The 19,839-nt window shown below is 49.5% G+C and overlaps 2 protein-coding genes across 4 annotated transcripts in view; one reads left to right on the top strand and one right to left on the bottom strand.

Moving 5' to 3' along the window:
- The window catches only part of NRG2 (neuregulin 2), a 154,735-nt gene extending 140,924 nt beyond the window's left edge, over positions 1-13,811 (top strand). For 2 of the 3 annotated variants that reach the window (XM_015642021.2, XM_015642020.3), the window contains 6 exons: positions 541-564; positions 4,713-4,815; positions 5,698-5,821; positions 7,127-7,254; positions 9,740-9,964; positions 11,354-13,811. In XM_015642021.2, coding sequence (XP_015497507.1) covers positions 541-564; positions 4,713-4,815; positions 5,698-5,821; positions 7,127-7,254; positions 9,740-9,964; positions 11,354-12,011 — 1,262 coding nt within the window. In that variant the 3' untranslated portion in view covers positions 12,012-13,811. The remainder of the gene's footprint in view (positions 1-540; positions 565-4,712; positions 4,816-5,697; positions 5,822-7,126; positions 7,255-9,739; positions 9,965-11,353) is intronic. The other variant, XM_015642018.1, reaches the window with a different exon arrangement.
- A 3,767-nt stretch (positions 13,812-17,578) lies between these two features.
- The window catches only part of PSD2 (pleckstrin and Sec7 domain containing 2), a 53,504-nt gene continuing 51,243 nt past the window's right edge, over positions 17,579-19,839 (bottom strand). Inside the window, exon 16 of the mRNA XM_015642301.3 lies at positions 17,579-19,301. Coding sequence (XP_015497787.1) covers positions 19,095-19,301 — 207 coding nt within the window. The 3' untranslated portion in view covers positions 17,579-19,094. The remainder of the gene's footprint in view (positions 19,302-19,839) is intronic.

The raw sequence follows: 19,839 nt of genomic DNA, 5'->3' as shown, positions 1-19,839 counted from the left end.
CCCAGCAGGAGCCCTCACAGCTCTGTGCCCAGCGCTCCTCTCCAGAGCACAGCCCCTGGGCACACCAGGGCGTGGGAGACCAGCCAGGGCAGATTTGCCCTGTGGAAAGGGAATGAATGGTTTTTACCAGGCTCATGCAGTCTCTATGTGTTTTGACCTGTCAGGAGTTGTTTCAGAATAAGTGTACCTTTCCTATTTTTTTTTTTTTTTTAATAATTTTTTTTTCCCCTGCCTAAACAGTGAATTCCATATCAGGTACTAACAAACATGGCTCATCTCAAAAGAATTCATAATTAACTGAAAGAATTCATAATTAACTTCCACTGCAATTTGTTCGGGTCTTTCTTTGCATAACATGTGAGTTGTGGTGGGGGTTTGAAATGCTCTGAAGTGTACAGTGTCTCTGTGTGACTGCTGCTGAGCCTACCAAAAGCTAACCTGCTGTAACTGCACAGTGTGTGTGTTTGTATTTTAGAGTTCTCTGACAGACCTGTTTTTCTTTTTCTCTTTCTCTTCCTTGTCTTCTTTCTGCATTGGCAGAGCATCTTGGATTTGAATTAAAGGGTATGGAACAACCATTCATTTATTAATCAGAAGCCATTAAGAGCTTCCAACATTATATTTATGGCTTTAATGGGATGATTAAAAAATCAGCTGTTCTGTTCTTTTCCCTGGCACCAAGATAGATGTTTGGATTGAAAAAAACAACAAAACAACAACCAAAAGCAAAACAAAGCAAATCACAAATTCTAAATGCAAACCTATGAAAATGCAGGTGTATTTTTAGCAGCACTTTTTTCTTTGTTCCAAGCAGCAGCGTGGTGTGTGTGGCATGACTGGGATGTTGCAATTGCCATACATCTCCATTCAACATGCTTTTGTGTATTTAACTGAAAACCTGGAGTCTCATGTCCATCCAAAAGGTTGCCAGCAGGCACTGCTTGGGAACGGGCAGGAATTCCAGGAATGGGAAGACAAGTTCTAGAATTACCAGGGCTGTTATAGAAGTTGCCATCCCAGACACACTAACCTCCACCAGATCCTGCAAAGGGTCAGGATGAGCTTTTCCATTCCTCCTCCCAAAATTTAGCAGCTTGTTTTGGTTCTTGAGCAGGATGAAATTGTTCCAAGAAAGATGGCATGAGTCAAGTTAGTCTAGGAAACCGTCCCAGGGAAGTCAGTAGTTTCCCATGAGAGTGGAGGGTGTAAAGCTGAGCACCCCAGTGGCAAGCTTGGAAAAACACTGCAGTAAGTTAAATGCTTTTAAAAATATCCCCTTTGGGCATTTACCTGCTCCTGCTCAGCTGCACATAATCATATTATTTTCTTTCTATTCTCCTCAGTCTGGTTTTAGATATATATCAAATATATATATATATATCTCAATATATTATTCCCTTGAATAAGCAGCTGGGAAATCAAATCCTTGAGGCAAGTTTTCCCTGGAGTGTACAAGGCAAGAGCAGGGAGGGCTGGTCAGGAGGGAGCAGAGAGATTGAGCAGCCTGGGATAGTGGAAGGTGCCCCTGCCCATGGCAGCAGGGTTGGAACAAGTTGAGTTTTAAGGTCCCTTCCAATCCAAACCATTCAAGGATTCTGTGATGATTCTATGATTGACCACTTAAAAACATTGTGTCAGCCAGAGCAGATCTTCACATGAAAATTCTTCAATTCCCTTTGCTAGAGGTATGGGGACACCAGTCTTTCAGTTGTGGATCCTAAATTTCCTTCTGAGGTCCCTCCTGAGGTGGAGGGACATTCACTAACTGAAGAAATGTATCTCCTCTAGTTTTTGTATGCCTGATTCCCCAGGACTGGCGTGCATCCCCCTGGTGCAGGAAAAATGTGAATTTTATAGTCAGGGCGCTTCAGAGAAAGTGGTGCTGCTAATGCTAATACACTTGAACAAACTTTAAAATTGAGGATTTTTGACATCCCTTTTTTGTTGACCTTTTGTCCTTTTCCTCATCCATTCTCAATGTCATCACAGAACCGCACACATCCTGTTTTCCCAGTCTGCAGTTGTCTCTCCTCTGTCATTTGTCTGTCCCTGTCATGCGTTGCTGTGACACCATGGCTGGACTGTGGCTGTGTTGGCACTGTGTGGCACCACATGGTTTGTTCATAGTGTTTGCTGCTGTCAAAGTGACGATGCTGCTGATGAAGACGTGGTGTTTGTAGAGCCTAGAGACACAAATGGACCAGTCCTGCTCTGGGCTCTTTCCTGCTCAAATACAAAGTCGCAGTGTGCGCTCTCTTTATTTCCTTTCCGTTGTTGTTGAGATGGTTTTGTGCAACGTGAAGATTGAGCATCAGCTTTAATGAGATGTTGGGAGCCAATTACTATCAGCAGATCATTCAATTTTTAGTTTGCAGCAGTGATGCACAGCCTCACACTTCACTGCTTTATGTAGCAGAGCTGTCAGCTCGAGACAGAGAGGCCAAATCTGCATTTCTGATGAACTGAAACATTCCCTGTGAGATTCAGGTGAATGTTCAGGACAGGCAGACACACAGGAGTCAGGATCCCACACTGACATGATCACCAGAACAAAGGCTGGGATTTGAGCCTTGGCCAAAGAATTTTGTCCTGTTATAGGTAAAAAAACAAACAAACCAGCCAAGTAAACAAACAAAAAACCACCAAACAAACAACAACAAAAAAAGCAAACAAAAAGAACCCCCATAGTTTTGATGTCTTTGCTCTTTCTTCCTCCTCCATGATTCAAAGGGAATGATTTATGCTTAGGGAAGAAAAGTCTTTGTAGCAAAAAGCATTGCTATTGAAAAATTTTTGTAAAAATTTTCTTGATGGATGAGTCCATGCCAAAAACCGACCTCCCTCCCAGCCTTTTTTTTTTTTTTTAAGTAGCTTTTGCTGGGTAGTAGCAAAATTCTTGCCCAGTGCCATCCATAACCAGGATGTGATCCTAGCTGGTTTTCCTAATTTGTATAACATCTCTGAAACTCCTGTCTGAAGGAGAGAACTGTACAACTGCATTTCAGGTCCCAAAGATGTGCAAGAGCAAGAAAAATGTGTCTGCCATGGTTGCTGATGCCTGGAATAAGGCACCCATGCAAAAGAAACATGTCATTGAAGGAGGACTTTCACCCCAAAGTGGGTTTTTCCCCCATTCCAGCTCCACCTGGTTCTTTGTATGGAAAAAAAAAACAAAAACACCAGAAAACTTTGTTTATTGTATTTTGCATCTTCATGCCAGGGTTGTCTTTCTTGCCAGCCCTCATTTACCAAACCTTTCTTCATTCCTATTTTGAGAGTTAGAAAGAGGTAACCATTTTTCCTAGCACCCTTTTTTTTTCCTCCAAAAATGCTTTTTTCAACCTAGAATGGCATGAAATTATTCTAAATATCCAGTTGTCTGCAATGTTTCATTGCTTCCCACTCACTTTTTTTTTTTTTGCTGAAGTCTGGTCCCAGGGATTTCTGGGACCTGCTTCTCTTCTGGTTTTGTATTTGAGTGTTTGGTGGCACAGGGGCTATCACATGGTCTCTTCAAGGTATTTTGAGTGGGGGGATGAAACACACTGAGCACATCAACCATGGCATGACTTTTATTGCCTAATCTAGATGGCAAAAAATAAAATCAATGAATATTAAAGAGGGCACAAACCCCAAGAACTTTAACATGTAGTGTGAGGGCATGAGGACTTTGTTCACAGCTGCTGAACTGAAACACTCATGGCAGCTCTGCACTGAATCCTTCTCTCAAGTCATCCAGCTGGAGAATTAAATTTCCTCTTCTGCTCTCGGAGGAGGCTGCTGGATGTCACATCTGCCCTGGTGTAGCCATGGAGGAAGAGGTGTCCTTGCCATGGTGTTGCTGCCTAGGTGCAGTGCAAACGAGATCCAAGCATTTCCTGGGAGCTTTGGTTGATGGGAATGATTCACCTCACTTCCAGCATGGTCTGGGTTTTGATGCAAGGCTCTTCTAGTTTGAAAGTTAGCCCGTGACACTTGGTGGTATTTGAGAGAGGCAGCAGCAAGCTGCTTACATTTTGTGTGTGCCTCTGATGCAATGGTGTGAATCGCCTCCTAGGGATTCATTAAAAATCCATAACTGATTCCTGTACTTTAATCACTCCACTCCCTTTTCTTTGCCTGACACACTATCACTTTTCCATCCTCATGCTGCTTTTTGACTGTTCCAGGATGTCCCTTTCAGCACCTACATGCTTTGGGGCCTGTTGCTCGGTGGTCCTCCCAACACCACCCTGCTCCAGGACATGCAGCTGCTGCAAGGCAGAGCCATCCTGAGCCGGGCAGAGCAGAGCCTGTGATCAGGGATCACAGGGTGAGTGCTCGTGGGGAGTGGGGCATGCTCCAGGGCTTCTCTGCTAGGTGATCCAGGCACTGGAAAGGGGGGAATCTGCTGGAAGGGAGAAGAGAGTCATGGGGCTTTTTGAGATTAGTCACTGTGGGAAAAGAAGGGAAGGTGAGAAATGTGAGTGCAGAAGGGGTGAGCTACCGAGACAGAGAGGATAAAGGAGCAGGGAGACAAAAAGAGTCTTTTGAGGGGTGAGGAAGGTTGGGCTCAGGTCTGGGGCAGCCATTAGATGGGCAGTGGATTGGCAGGAGGTTTGTCTGAGCGCTGCCCTCCGTCTCACCCCCACGCAGTGCTGGTTCCTGTGCAGCGAGACACAGCCCTGCTGCCAGAGCCCATCGGTAACTGCCTCCTTTCTCTCCATTTGCAGAAGCAGAGGAGCTCTACCAGAAGAGGGTTTTAACCATCACGGGAATCTGTGTTGCCTTGCTTGTGGTGGGCATCGTCTGTGTGGTAGCTTACTGTAAAACCAAGTGAGTATGGGGGGCTGGCAGGCAAGAACTGGCCACAGGTTAGTGAGTGGCAGTGTTCATGTTCCACACTCCCATGCTTTTCACCCAGCTGCTGTTTTTAGGAGATGATGTGCTGTGGTACCCCCAGGAAGGTCTCGTGCAGGTGGCCAGTGAAGCTGTCTACCAGACTGTGTCTGAATAAGACGCTTTCCTGGCACCATTTGCTTGTCCCCTGGAACAGCATCATTTTGCCCAGCCATGTGGTGCTGTGTTACAGGGAAAAGCTGGCCCCCAAGCCAGCAGCTCAGCTTCTGCCAACAGAAGCACACTGGGCCATTGTGCTGGAGCTATGGGCTCAGCTAGGTACCTTGCAGGGACTTCCAGAGTAATCCTAATGGAACAGGTGACTTGAGAACCTCTTTTATGGTCAGCCTTCCCTGCCTGGACAGCACTTTTCTCCCTATTCAGCCTGCACCTCAGTTCAGAGTGCCCCTGTAACTCAGTGGGTCTTGTGGAGCAGATGTCCCACCAGGGGCATGGGGAGACTTTGTCACTTTGTCCTTCAGGCAGGACAGGTCAAGTGCTCTGTCACCAAGGCCAAGTCAGGACTTGCTTCCCCTTTTCCTTCTCCCCCCTTTTCTCCTCCATTGCCAGCTGGCTCTGCTACATTGTGCTGGACCCTGGACCCAGCTTCCCAAATTGTCCATGAGAAGAAAAGTTGACCTTTTGTTTGGAGAAGCAGTAGGAGGTGTTAAGTGTTGAGTGCCTTGTTTCTTGTTGTTTGCAACTTCCTCCAAATGCCATTGGAACATTCACATGTCCAAGACTTGCCTTCTCTTTCATCTCTGGGGGCAGAGTGCCCCATGACAGAAGTGTTCCTAATAGATTTCTTCTGTTCTAAAGGAAACAAAGAAAACAAATGCATAACCACTTGCGGCAGAACATGTGTCCTGCTCATCAAAACCGGAGCCTTGCGAACGGGCCAAGCCATCCACGTTTGGATCCTGAGGAAATCCAAATGGCTGATGTAAGACCCTTTGCCTCCATCTCCCTGCATGCTGCTGAGGGGCTGTTTTCTGCCAGGGGTTTGACGTGGATGTGTATCCTTGCACACCTGTGTGCCTGTCCGTGACGAGCAAAGAGCAAACAAACTTGAGCAAAAGGAAAGATTCTGCGTAGAAACGTTTCCAAAACCAACATCTGAAGGGAAATGTGATTTTGCTTTGAAGTACAGGATGAGATTTGGGCTTTTGGGATTAATAGGCTTGTTTTGATTAATCAAGTGTGACCCTGATTTCCACTAAGGGAGATGTTCCCAATGTTTCCTGTTTATTATGCTGTCCTGTCAAGTCCCACTTTGTGGGATGACAAATGGGATCACTGTGGCAGTGACCGGAGCCACCACGGCTGAGCACGTCATGGTGATGTGGTCAGCTGTCCACCAGCCCACCTGCCCATGCCAAGGGTTCTGTCCTGGGCAAGGTGGCAAGTCCTGGTGGGATACCACTGCCACACAAATGAGAACAATCTGAAGTCTCTTTAGGACAGGATGCAGAGGGCTCAGGGCTCAGGTCTCTCAGGCACTCTTGTGACTTCAGTCGTGCAAGATTCCCATCAAACCCCATGAACTCCATAGGGCATTGAGGAGTTTAAGTGCCTTGCTGGACCAAGGCCTTGAACAGGGTCAGAAAAAGGTAAGGGGGAGACAGAGCCAAACAAGAAATACTGCTAGAAGTGAGTCCAGTGAATCAGCTGCAAGCTCTGTTGGGTCAGCCTTAGGATATTAAAATTTAGCTAGGTTGAATCCTACCTATGAAAAAAGGGGGGAAAGGGAATTCTAAGAACCACAGCCCCTGCCCCATAGTAATGACTCTCTCAGAGAGCATAGTGCCCCTGTGAGAAGCAGGGCTGGTTGTTAGATGAAGGAATATTTCAGCATAAATATTTGGGTAACATCTGGTGTTTCTGTAGGACTCATATCTCTGAGAGATATCACCTTGTTCTCTTTTTGCTGGCACTCGGTCGGGTGTAACCAGCTGTGGGCAGAGATGTGTCTCTGCTCAGTAGCTTCACATGGTACCACTGTCTTCTGGGGAATCCCTTGGCTCTCCAAATTCTTCTGCAATCCCTGTGCCACAGCCCTTTCCCAGTGTTCAAAGTGAAGGGCCAGAGAAAAGCCTCCACCCTCCTTGTCCCTTCCTGTGGGCTGTGGAACTTCTGGGTTCACTCAGTCCTCACCTGATTTTGCCAGAAATAATCAGGCTGGTTAAATTTTTCTTTGGCAGCATTCACAGACTGGTGACTGATCTGTGTGATCCTTCCTATTTTGCAGTATATTTCTAAGAATGTTTCTGCCACTGAGCACGTGATCCGAAGGGAAACAGAGACAACCTTTTCGGGAAGTCACTCCTGCTCCCCATCTCATCACTGCTCCACAGCCACTCCAACGTCCAGCCAGAGGTGATGTATACTCTTTTCTCTGAACCTTCCTCCTGCTATTTGCTGTAGGATGCTGTGAGATGCTAAGATTTTCCTTTCAGCTCCCTTTCTGTTTTCACTTGATCTTTGGCTCTGTAGTGACATACAGGCTATGTCTACACTGCAGGACTTGGCAGGCACAGCTGCCTAGTGAGAGGTATGGAACAGTGTGCTCCTTGACCTGCAGGGAGGTGCCAGCAGGATCCTGCAGCACTGACACAGCTGGAAAGCAGGAGGAAATGAACCTGTGCTTCCATGCCTTGCACAGTCCCAGATGGGAGGAGGCGTGTAGGAAAGGTTTTGCAGGTTGTGTTTGCAGCCACACTGGACATCTGAAATACTTCATTAAGCACACACAGGTTATGTGTTTCACATTTAGAATGTATTTGCCTTGTGGGAGACAAAGTACACAAAATATCACCAAATGTTTTGACCGGTTCCTTAGAGTCAAAGTCAGACTTGGAAGTCACAGGTTTTGACCAGAAAGAAAATGCTCCTGTGAAATTTATCAACGTCCACCTCGGGTGGTGGCACCTCTTTCACTGGAAGTCATTCTGAAACTTTTTGGAAAACTTGGTCTAGCAGGAAAGTACCAATAATGCTTTGTGACAAAGGATGAGACATTATTTTTTGTTTTCATTTCAAAATAACCATTGGGGGAAGAGCACCATGGCTTGGAACCTTAATCTTCTGAAGGTTTTTGAGAACATTTAAGTTAAAGATGGACTTCCCTATTTTACTGATGTCCAGAAAAGTCCCTCAAATGCTCTAAAGAAAGTCCTGTGCTGTTTTGAGTTTGGGTGCTCCAGTTCCTCTTAGACAGCTCTTGTGCTTCTTCCAGTAAGTGACCGGGGTTTTCCTTGGAGATCACTTGCCTTTGATATGTGTCTGGCTCATGTCCTTCATTGGCCTGATGGGGTTGTCTCCATTCATCCAGGAATGCAGGAATTCTTTCAGCTAAAGCTCACAGATGGCTCCAGGCAGGTTTCCTTAGGGTCCAGGCATTCCTCAGGGTTGAGCAAGTACTCTCAATTACAACGGGCAAGATCAACTTCAGATGTTGAACTTGGATTTTCAGGTGAATTCCTCCCCAGATTCCTCTGACTATACCTCCAGCAAGTGGAGAGGGAGCCAGGAATTACTTGACCAGCTGGGAATGATTCTTTTTTCCCAGGGAAACCCCACTGCTCATGAGCTAGACTATGCGTTTTCCAGGTTTTTTTGCATTCATACTCTTCAGCCCAGCCCTGGCTAGGTGTGTGCAAGCTTGAGCCAAGTACACAGAGGCTCCTGTGCCTGCAGAGGCGCACCTTGCTGGCCTTCCATGCTCACTTCAAAGGCTTGGGCCATCCCTGGGCACCTTCTGAAGACGCAAAGGTGTGTCTGGAGGGCAGCATTAGCTCATGACAGCTGTAGGGAGGAACCTACCTTGGGTAGCCTCTGGTCCTGGCTACCTGCCACCTCATTTTCCTGAGTCAAGTGCAGCAAGCAGGTGCTTCTTGAAGTCATGCCAGAGGCAAACTACTGGCATAATCAGGCTCCATTTTACTCCATCAGCACCTCTAATGAGGATGCTGTTTGAAGTTATAAATGAGCATGTGCCTGGAGCCATCAATAATTAACAAGTTCTTGGGAAATCTTAATGAGGGCTGCTCTCCTTTGTAAACCCCCATCCAAAATCCTCCACCCACACAGCTTCATCTGGTGCGTTTTGGGAGTTCAGGGGGGTTGCTCTCATGGATCACGTATTTCTGCAATGGTGGGGGTCAGCGTGGTGGCCAAGGCACTGCTGGGACCCCAATGTGCAGGTGGCCTTGGCATCCCTGGTGAGTCCTTGTGGGCTGTCCCCCTTGCACCAAGACTGGGGGCGGTGGGGCTCTGGCTGCTCAGCACATCATGGTCTTTGTCTAGCACCTTGAACGTGTTTTGATGCCAAAATCTTGAGTAGACTGTGCTCTGCTAATTTTGAGTGGCTTCTCCTGGCTCCTCTCTGGTAGCAGTTCCAAAGAAGCTGTCACTTGGCAGTGCAGGTGGCACATTTGAAGGAACTTGGCTGACTTGCTTTGGCATAGCCAAGGTGTTTTTCCACACCCAGAGCACTTTGCAAGCACAAAGCAGAATTGTCCTGGCCTTCCTCCAGAGGCTGTCCCATCCTGCTCCCATTTATTCTGTAGTGGGATAAATACCTCCTATTGCACTGGTTTACTTTCTTTGTCCTCTAAAGGCATCTTCAAGAAGGAGCAAAGAAAGGCAAATCAAAGGTAGGGTTGGGAATCTGGGCATCCCTGGCCAGATATATGCTAATGAGAGAGAGGGACAGAGAAGGGGGACACCAGTGCAGAGCTGCGGAGCTGCAGAGCTGCAGAGCTGCAGAGCTGCAGAGCTGAGTGTGAGCAGTGCCTGTGTCTTTGGAGAAGAGCTGGGTGGGGATTCCTTGCTCACTGTCCACATGGGCTTTGCTCCACAGACATGAAAGCCACACCTGGAGCTTGGAGCGAACAGAGAGCCTGACTTCAGATTCCCAGTCTGGGATAATGCTGTCCTCAGTGGGAACCAGTAAATGCAACAGCCCTGCGTGTGTGGAGGCACGGGCTCGCCGCGGGGCCACCTTCTGCATCGAGGACCAGCGGAGGCCCACGACGCAGTACCGCGACTCGGTGGATTCCCTGCGGGACTCACCCCACAGCGAGAGGTCAGACCCCACTGCATGTTGCCACCACAGCACAGCAGGGGCAAGCCATGCCTCTGTGCCAAACCCAAAAATGTTTGCTTTTGCCAGCCCTAGAGCAGCGGTGCCGTGGTAGAATTGGGAAACTCCAGCCCTGGTTCTACCAGAGGAAGCCAATTCCCCAGGAGGCCCCTCTGGTCCGGGCAGCAGCCAGTTCTGCAGTCTGGTGGCAATGGAGGTTTGGAGCACAGGGGTGACAGGAGCAGATTATGCCTGGCTGCAGTCAGCAACTGGTAGAGAAAAACTGGCTGGGAGAACACCCTGGGCAGCTTGGTGGGCTGCCAAGCAGGGCCTGGCCTTCAGGTGCTTGGGGAAAAGGTGTCTGTTCTCAGCACAGTCCTGGATGGCCAGGTGACAGGGTGCTGCATGTGGGCACAGCCTTGGGACAGGACTTGGCGTGACCCAGCCTTCAAGGAACACAACTGCAGAGCTCAGACACCAGCAGCAGCAGTAACACTCGTCCTCTTCCCAGCCTGGTTCTTCATGGAGCACATCTCCACCCTTGATCCAGCCCTTTCCTGGTAGCCATGAGTGACTCTTGGTGGCCACGTGGCCCCTCTTGGGCAGTTACCCTTTGAGGCAGTGGAACTTTTCCATGGGGCAGAGGAGAAAGGCAGCATCTCCTGCTCTCCTTCTTGCCCCTGGTCCATTCAGGCAGACTGACCCAGCTCCTATGGAGATCTCATACACCACAAAACACATGGGTAAAAAGGCCCTGGATGAGTAAGAGAGCCTGGGCAGAGACACCTCTGGCAATATCAAGAGGAAATAAGATCTGCTCCTTAGAAAGAGGTGGTGCTGAAGGAAGGGGTGTTTGGAGAGGGGCTAGACCAGACCTGAGTGACCATACTGATGTTGTCACTAGAGCTGGTGAAAGTGGTAGATGGCTTTTTGAGACACGAGACTTTTGCTAAGTCAGAGAAAGCAATGCCCAGGGTTTCCCCATCTGAGGCCTGAGCAGGGAGAGGGAATTCCAAGGACCTTCCTCAGAGACACGCCTGGCAGCTCCAGAGGGAACAGAAAGCAGCTGTCAGGCAGATGAGAGGCAGTGAAGCTGTGACTCAGCTTGCTGGGAGATGCTGCAGGGTTTGCAGCAATGCAGAGTGAGAACTGTGCACCGAGTCCCTTGGGAGAAGCAGTTTGGGGGATGTTCAGCACATGCTGCCCATTGAAGCCAGCAGCTCACCCTCCCTTGGTGCAGCAGTGCAAGGTTCCTCCACCTGATTCCTCAGGAGAACCTCCACGAGCAGGTTCACCAGAGGCCTCACGGATCCCTGGTGTTCAGCAAAGCGCGGGTTCAGCCGGTGGTTTTTGGGCTCGTTCCGTGTCCAAACAGAGGTGTTGCTTTTCCAGGTACGTGTCGGCCCTGACCACACCAGCACGCCTGTCGCCTGTTGACTTCCACTACTCGATGACCACGCAGGTGCCCACCTTCGAGATCACCTCCCCCAACTCGGCGCACGCCGTGTCCCTGCCGCCGGCGGCCCCCATCAGCTTCCGCGTGGAGGAGCAGCAGCCCCTCCTGCGGCGCTACCAGCTCCCCTTCCAGGACACGCAGAGGTACGACAGCTACTACCAAAGGAAGACCTACCTAAACGACAGCATGGGGAGCCTGCCCTCCAGCCCCTTCCGCATCACAGAGGACGACGAGTACGAGACGACGCAGGAGTACGTCACAGCGCTAGAGCAGCCAAAGAAAACAGCCAGCAGCAACAGGCGGTGGAAAAAATCCAAACTGAACGGGCACATCCCTCACAGAGCCAGAGCCGTCCGGGACTCCTTCTCCTTGAGCAGCGCCTCTTACAGCGAGTCTGACGAGGAGCTGGTGGCCGAGAGCACCCCGTTCCTAAGCACTCAGAACAATGAGGCGGCGCACACAGAGTCGCCGCCGCTGCACCGGCCGGGCGACAGCCGGACTCACTACTCGTGCCGCGGGCACAGCGCGCACGGCGATGGCGGCCGCGGCAGCCTGGGCCACGTGGCGCCCAAAGCGGACCCCGACCCTCTCTAGGCGCCTCCCGCGCTCCTGCGCGCGCAGCCGTGACCCACATGGAGGAGGCCGAGGCGAGAGAAAAAAACCACACAAAACAAACAAAAAAAAACAAAAGAAAAGAAAACAAAAAAAATAAATATTTTTATTTTATATAAAAGAGGGAAAAACAAAAAATATAACAAATAAAAATGTTTTATTTTCATTTTAGCAAAGTTGTCTTATAATAGCTAACGACAATGACTTTTTTATAGGGAATCTCTATTTATATGTAATGTCTTGATTTACAGCTTCCGAGAAAAAAAAAGTAAAAAAAAAAAAAAAAGAAGAAAACAAAACAAACAATAAAGTTAAAAAAAAAGTGGGCCAATTTTTGACTACTTAAAAATAGAAAACAAAACTATCGTGGTGCCTTTTGCTGTATGCTAGTGCTGGGATTCATGCCGAGGATTCTGTTTCAGTAGCATTTTTAAGGTCATAGATTTTTGTTTGGGAGACAACCTGTCACAAGGGCGCTTTTCTGTTGGAAGAAAACAGCCTTGCCACTTTGCCCCGTACCCTGCTATTAATGATCTTATTCTTTAAAGTATTGTTTAAACACACATTAAGGACATGAGTGGGAGCATTTCCATTATCATGTCTAACGAGGATCTGTCTTGCCCTGTAAACTACTTGTATTTCCGCTTAAATCAGGAGAAAAAGAAACCCAACAGCACTGTGCTGAAATGCAGAAATAACGTTTCTTTTGCCACACAGGTAGGAAGAGAAAATGAAATCGCGCAGCAGCAGCAGCAGCCCTTACAATATAGCTCTCAACCTTTGGCCATCTCACCGGTGGGTCTGGAGTGGGGTTGGCACAGGTTTGTAGTGAAGCCAGGCAGACACCCCTGTGACCATGGTGGATCACACCTGTCACGTACCCTTGAATCCGGGTCGCTGAGCCAGCCCTGGCAGCTGGCCCTGCGCGGTGGTCCCGGTGGGCGGCTCCGTTCAGCCGCGGCGCCCGTGGCCACGTGGCCGCCCCACCGCCATGCTGGCCGCGGCGTCCCCTCGGCTGAGCGTTGGCCATGGCGCGTGGGGCCACGGAGCTGTGGTGACACCCTTGGCCGGGGTGCTGGGGGACACCCACAAGGCGGTCCCGTGGCGCTGACGGCCGCGTGTCACCCTGGGCACGGAGCCAGGCGGTCGCCGGCCGTGCTGCCCCAAGGGTCAGTAGGACCCCGAGCGCTTTGGGGTCCCCTTGTGGCCCCTGGCTGGGCTGGGCAGGGCCCTGCGTGGGGCAGCCCAGCGAGCGGATTCTCCCGTACGGCCGTGCCACGTAATGTAAAGACAGTTGTTACCGTCACGTCCTGCCATCGATGACGGACGTCGCGTTCCCAAACTCGGAGCAGCTCTGGCCATCGGCTCTGTGGCGCAAAGAGACAGTCCTGCGTGTCCAGGCGGCAGAGCATCCCCCGTGGAAGTGCCCCCCTCTCCTCAGTTCTCTGCAGCAAACCTGTTTACATTGTAGCCTGACTTTTTTCTTTTTATATTTTTACTTCTGCATGTCCTTTGCATTTCAGATACTGTAGATTGGATGCATGGTGAAGCTGTGACTGAGAAGATAATACAACAATTGACAGTGTATTATTTCATTTAACTTTTAGCAATAAAGTAACTAAACCCTCTATTCCTCACCCATGATGGGGTCAGATAGAAAACTCTGCTAATTTGTCATAAGATGATTGTCAAAGTTTGCTCTGGATTGTCTGAATGTCAGAACTCTTGACTGTTTAACACTTGAACATTTTTTATATTATAAATAAAATAAGAAATAACAAGTTGTGGGCTGCATTAATCTCAGGCCCTTTGGAGGGCAAATGGGGAGCTGTGACAGGCACCATGCACAGAATCACAGACTGGTTAAGGCTGGAAGAGACTTCTTCCACATTTCCTGCTCCACCAGCTCACCCAGGGTCAGCTGCCCAGGCCAGTGCCCAGTCAGGGTTTGAGTATCTTCAGGGATGGCAGTACCACAAATTCTTTGGGTAACCTCTGCCAGTGTTTGGTCCCTCTCAAAGCAAAAATTTATCTTCTTGTATTTGGACCGGATTTATTAATTTTTAATTTGGGCCCTTTGCCTCATTCTCTATTTTAGGCCCATTGCCTCGTGTCCTGAACACTGCTGAGAAGAGTCCAGCTCCCTCTTTTTCACTGCCACCCACTGGGTGTTTATACACATGGATAAAGCCCCCCTGAGCCTCCTCCTCTCCAGGCTGGACAGTTCCAGCTCCCTCATCCTTTCCTCATATGAGAGATGCTCTGGCTCAGTAAAGATCTTTATGCCCATAAAGACCCATGGGTGGGTGTTTTTCTAGCTAGCATGGACATTTGACCTTCCCTGCAGGGCTCAGGAGTGGAGGCTCATTGAGGTGAGTGAATGCTACCCACACATCTCCCAGGGGGACCCCACTCCTCCTCCAGCTGCAGGTCAGGAGATCCCCCTTCACCTGAGCCATGGAAGTTTCCAGTTGTGCCAAGAGAGGTCAGGATGTGCTATGACCTGACACCTATTTCAGTGACTTCAACAGAGTGGAGATGTGTTGGGTCCAACCCTGCTGGCGCCGTGGTGCCGTGCAGCACTGACCCACCCACAAAACAGGTCCTTTCTTCAGCTCCTCCACTGGAAATCTGTGTCTCTGGCAATCCCCATGTGGGGGACTCACTGACAGTGTGGTGTGGCCACAGGAGCACAGGAGTCCCTGAGGTGGAACCCATGGTTCCATCCAGCTCAGGACCCACTCCCCTGTTCCTGCTCGGTGACATGAGCAGGTACCCAAAAGTCCCTCGCTTAAAGGAGAGGGATCTGTTAGGGTGAGCTGACCCTACTGAAATGGATAGTTTGGAACTAACTGATCTGCTTGAAACGAGATCATTTTTAATGTCCCTTCCAACCCAAATCATTCTATGAATGCCCAGAGCTGTGAGAGAACTCCCCAGCCCTCACAGTGCTGCCCATGCTGGAGGCCAGACTAAGCCCACCCACAGCCTGGGCTTCTTCTGCTCCAACCCCCCCGGATGCCCATTGCCCTGGAGCTGACCCAGCTGGGTCACAGGCCACCCCAGACATTTATTGCATGTCCTGTGGGGCCTCCAGACAGACCAGAGAGCGCAGCACTCCACCCAGAATGAAAACATCTCAACACTGATTTCCCAGCAGGTTAAAGGCTGAAGAATCCTGCCCTCCCGCCATGGGGCCCATGTCACCCAACAGCACATGCAAGGGAGGTGTTAGGTGGCTAGACCTGGGGCTAAAGGTGGTAGGGCCAAGTCCTTTTTTGGGTGACATTTGCCTTTGTGCCCCACTTCTGTGCAGCCCTCACTGGATGAAGGCAGCCATGCAGCTCTCCACTCTCCTGTTTCTCTTGGGGAATGCCCCAGCTCCTCATCACCTTTGATCCATCTTAGCTCTTCCAGTGGCTCCCAGAGCAAGGTGAGATGGGCAGGAACAGGCAGAGAACACCTGGCCCCTTGGAAGGGACATGTGTGGATTATCACCAAGGCATCAGCCCTGGGGAAAGCAGGCACATGGAAGAGAGAGATCAGGTGTCTTTGGCTTCCCAAAGCAGCCCCATCTCCTTGCCTGACTCTCCTCAGCATCTCTGAGCTCCACTCATGGAGAAGTGCCCCCAAGGCTGGCACAGCAGCACCTGCATTACAAGAAGGAACAGCTCTTGTGTGTCCCTGGCATGCAAAACAACCGTGTGGCCACATCACAGGGTGTGCTCAATGCAGCTGATCCCCACCAGGAATCTCTCTGGGTCCCTTGGAGAGGAGCTGTGGGTTTGCCCTGCACAGGGGGATGTTTCCCTGCTCCATGGTTTGCAGGGATCTGTGATGTTCTGCATCCACTGAGACACCACTAGCTCTGAGCCATGGCAGCCTCAGGATTCTTTGTGGTGATTTTTTTGCTAAACGTGCCCCTTGATTCCCATAATTGTGTTCTATATTTAGAGGCAGTTACGCTACTTCAATTTTCTCTCCAATTGCCTCTGAAGGGAGCCTGTATCTCTCTCTTCTTTCCCTGGCTGGTTTATTTTTAGACTCCTCATTTCCAGCCGTGTGTGTTCCTAGGGTTCTGCCGTAAATATTTTACAGCAACTTTCACAGGTGGGGGAGCCACCAAAGCCTCCTGACAGCTCTGCTCTGCGTTTATGGTGCCTTTACTGCCCTTCCCAGAGGGGAAGGAGCTGCTCTGCTGACACAGATTGGAGACACAAGCAGGAGAGGAGAGTTGGATCCTGGCTTTGGGGTCACAAAGTCTCCCCCACAAAGAAGTCCCTCCAAAATGAATGTGGTTGTGTCCAGGACAAGTGGCCTGGTGGGGAGGCCAGGCTGAACCAGCAGTGCCAGGTGAGGTTGTGTGAGACCCAAAGCAGTCATGGTGCCTGCTGGAGGGGCTGACACAGGCTGGGGAGGTGCAGAAAGTGCATCTGAGTAGCTCCAGGAGGAGAAAAGGATGTAGCTGCCTAATTCCTCTGAGAATTCCACTGCTCTTCTTTCTTAGTGATGGGTGGCTGAGTCCTTGATCTCCAGGGAGGGAGAAAAGGGATGAAAAAATCCATTTTCTTCCAAGTCACAAGCTGAGGCTGTGGATTGGTCAAACAAGGCGTTTTTGGCTCTGCCCTCATGTAGGTAAGATGCTCTCAACACCTTTTCACGTGCCTGTGCACCTGGATCAGGACTTGTGCAGGAAGCAAACTGCAGGTACTCAGTAAGAGCAAGTTTAGTACTCTGAGCTGTCTTGCCAAGTGTTGTCTGACATCAGCTTTCACCCCTTCCCACATCCACTGGGTGTTCAGGCTCACAGCTCTGAGTCTCTTTCCTGCTGCCCAGAGGAGACCTTTCCAAGATCTTGTTTTTCGCTGCAAGTTACTCCAGCTGAGGATGGCAGACTGGCACCTTCACCCAGGGAGCTGAGCTGCTCTTGGTGGCAGCTCAAACACACTGGGGACGTCACTGCCTGCTGGAAGGGATGCTCAGAGGGGAAGACTGAGGTACAAAATATTACCTGGGATTTTGGAGAGGAGGAATTGGGCCCAGCTTTCTCCTGAACTTCCACTGTGAAAGTCTCAGCAGCAGACACTTCCTGTGAGTAGGAACATCTTGGAGGTCTTCAGTGCAAGTCTGTACAACACCTGACACAAACGCAATGATGTCTTGGAGAAACAGCCACAGACTCCTCTGGGAACCGTTGTGAGAACATCTCCAGTCACTAATGCAGGGCTTGGGACCTTTCTGCTCCCATGAATCTCTAGGCTGTATGTGGACAGACACACCTGGGATGCACCAGATGGAGGGAAGAGTTACTTGAATGTCTTCCCAAAGCAGCCCATGTATCCACACCCGCTCCAGAACCATCCAAGAGGATGGGTGGGCTGGTACCCACTTGTGGAAAGGAATTGATGTTTCCTGGTGCTGTCTATCCACAGGATCCTGGCTTTTCTGCATCAGGTGCTGGTGGATATCTGAATCAGCCTGGTCTTCTGGTGCTGTGAAATCTGTGATCAATCCAGCACATGGTGGAACGATGCTTCAGACCAATTCTCTTTACCAACAGATTCAGTTTTATTGTTATTCTTTTTTTTTTTACATGATTCTTAGTGCATCATTTCAAATAAACTATCAAACTGTACAAAGAAACAGAGATAAAAGAAGAGGTGATAAAGTTGGGAAGAGGTTTTTAGTGTCATGAACCGTCATGGAAAACAGTAGTCCGTAGGCTCTCAAATACTGAAGGTCCAAATAAATCTTATTTTGTTTGTTTAAAAAATGCTGCAAAATATAAACAATAAATGACTGTAATTAGCAGCTACAAGATCCTTCAAAACTGGAACTTGATTACTGTGAACTCACCTAGGGGAAAGAAAAGCAATCTGAGATAAAGGATCAAACAAAATATTGAAATAAATAAAGTGTGGGAGGACAGTCGTGGCATTGAAATGCAGAGGAATCACTTCAGCACAACAATAAATCATTGGACCACAGACAGCAGAAAGGAACAGAAACACAATTCCCACTTAAAAGAGTACAGCATGTGCATCGCAGGATGGAGGAATACAGCAGGGAGGGGCAGGTGGGATCGCTCCTGCACGCAAAGGTTCCGCAGGAGCTCGCGCACGGCTCCAGTTGTGCCTCGAACCCAGAGTGGTGGATCCCAAACTAGCAGCCACTCGGGCAGTTTGTCTGGATAAGCAGGAATGGGAGAGCGATGTTTCACAGCAAAGCCAGGTGGGATTTCCATTTGAGTAAAAAAAGGAAAAAAGAAAAAAAAAAAAACGAGATACACAGCTACTCCATTTTTTTTTTTAGAACATCCTGGTGGGCTGGTCAGACCCTCCACGTCCCTAATGTCTTCCCCAGGCAGCTTGCCTTCACTTACACACTGAGGTTAAAAACCCACGTTAACGTTTCCTTATATATATATATTTATTTATATATATATTCATATGTATATATATATATATAAAAAAAGGATAAGGTGACAGAGGGCCCTTCAGGCTTCTCCTGCTGTGGGCAGGTGACGTTCCCACGTGGCCGTGCTGAAGACGCCTCTCGCCCGGTCGGTGACCAGCTCACGACACCCGTCCTGTCACGCCGTGCTCCTCCTGGGGCAGGGACGTGCCCCTGCCACCCTGTGCCCTTCTCTGGGAGCGCTGGTGGTGCCACAGACGTCGTCCTGGCTCAGTTTCCTGCACTGCTGGGGACTGTGACCATGAACCGCTGGGGATTCCAGGCGGGGAAGGAGGAGGGACGGGGCTGGTGGAGGAAAGAGCGACCCAGCCCTTGAAGAACCAGCATATCCCTTTGTTGTGCAGGCTGCAGCAGGAGGGAAAGAAAAGCCACTGGTGCAGTTGGGAATGAAGAAGAGATGATGCTGAAATGCCAGAGCATTGTCAGAGAGTGTCAACTAAAGCTTCTTTGATTTCTTTCACTAGAGCAATCCTCATGTCATACATGTCTACAGTTTTGCTCATACAATTTCCTAAGTAAAATTGTGCTCATCAATCTAAGTCCAGGAGCGCAGAGCATTGCCGGTTCATCCCCCCGTGCACATGTTCCTTGTTAAGTGTTCTGCTCTAAAATGTCCTTTTCTGCCTTACAGCTGATGGACATGTGCCCTTGGCTCAAGGAAGGGCTGGAATGCGTCTTCCGCAAAGCGAGGTCGTCGGCTTCCACCTTGAAGAAACTGGTCTCGATCCTCTCCAGGTCGTCTGTCCCCACTTTTATCTTCATGCACAGCAGGTTGATGTATGTTTCATAGCGGCTCTTCTGCAGGGAAAGAGGGAACAGAGAGCCTGGGAACAGGGACAGGCCACGGTGTGTGCGGCACACAGAAACAATTCCATCAGCTGCTGCAGGAAAAGCCATCCCGTACCATCAGCATCCCGCTAATCACACCCCACAAATGTAACCCCAGCACAACGCCTGGTCTGTGCCAAGACTGGTTGTTGGAAGGTCTGAGGGGAAAGGTGTGTGTGGGTCTGTGTAGGACCCTCCAGTTGCTTTTACAGGTCTTGGCTGCCACTGTGATTGTATAAGGAGGATACTGGGGGCAAAGTGAGATCAGCAGACCTGCTGCTTCCTGATTTAGGAGCTCGCCTTGATTGGTTAAAATACTTCTGCTTGTCATTGTTTCCATCCAGTGGTTCAGTTACTGCTGCTGAGTTGTGCCCCCAATGCTCCTCACAGAGCACAGAATAAAGGGAGGCATCCTCTCTGCCTGGATCCTTTGTTCCAATGCTAGATGGGATCTTTTTCAGGACTTGTGTAATACCCATCCTTTCCCTTAATGTCTCAGAGGCAGCCT

Source organism: Parus major, chromosome 13 (assembly GCF_001522545.3).
Source record: "Parus major isolate Abel chromosome 13, Parus_major1.1, whole genome shotgun sequence".
NCBI lineage: Eukaryota > Metazoa > Chordata > Aves > Passeriformes > Paridae > Parus > Parus major.
The sequence above is the reverse complement of the archived record's forward strand: the minus strand, read 5'-3'. Positions and strand labels throughout refer to the sequence as shown.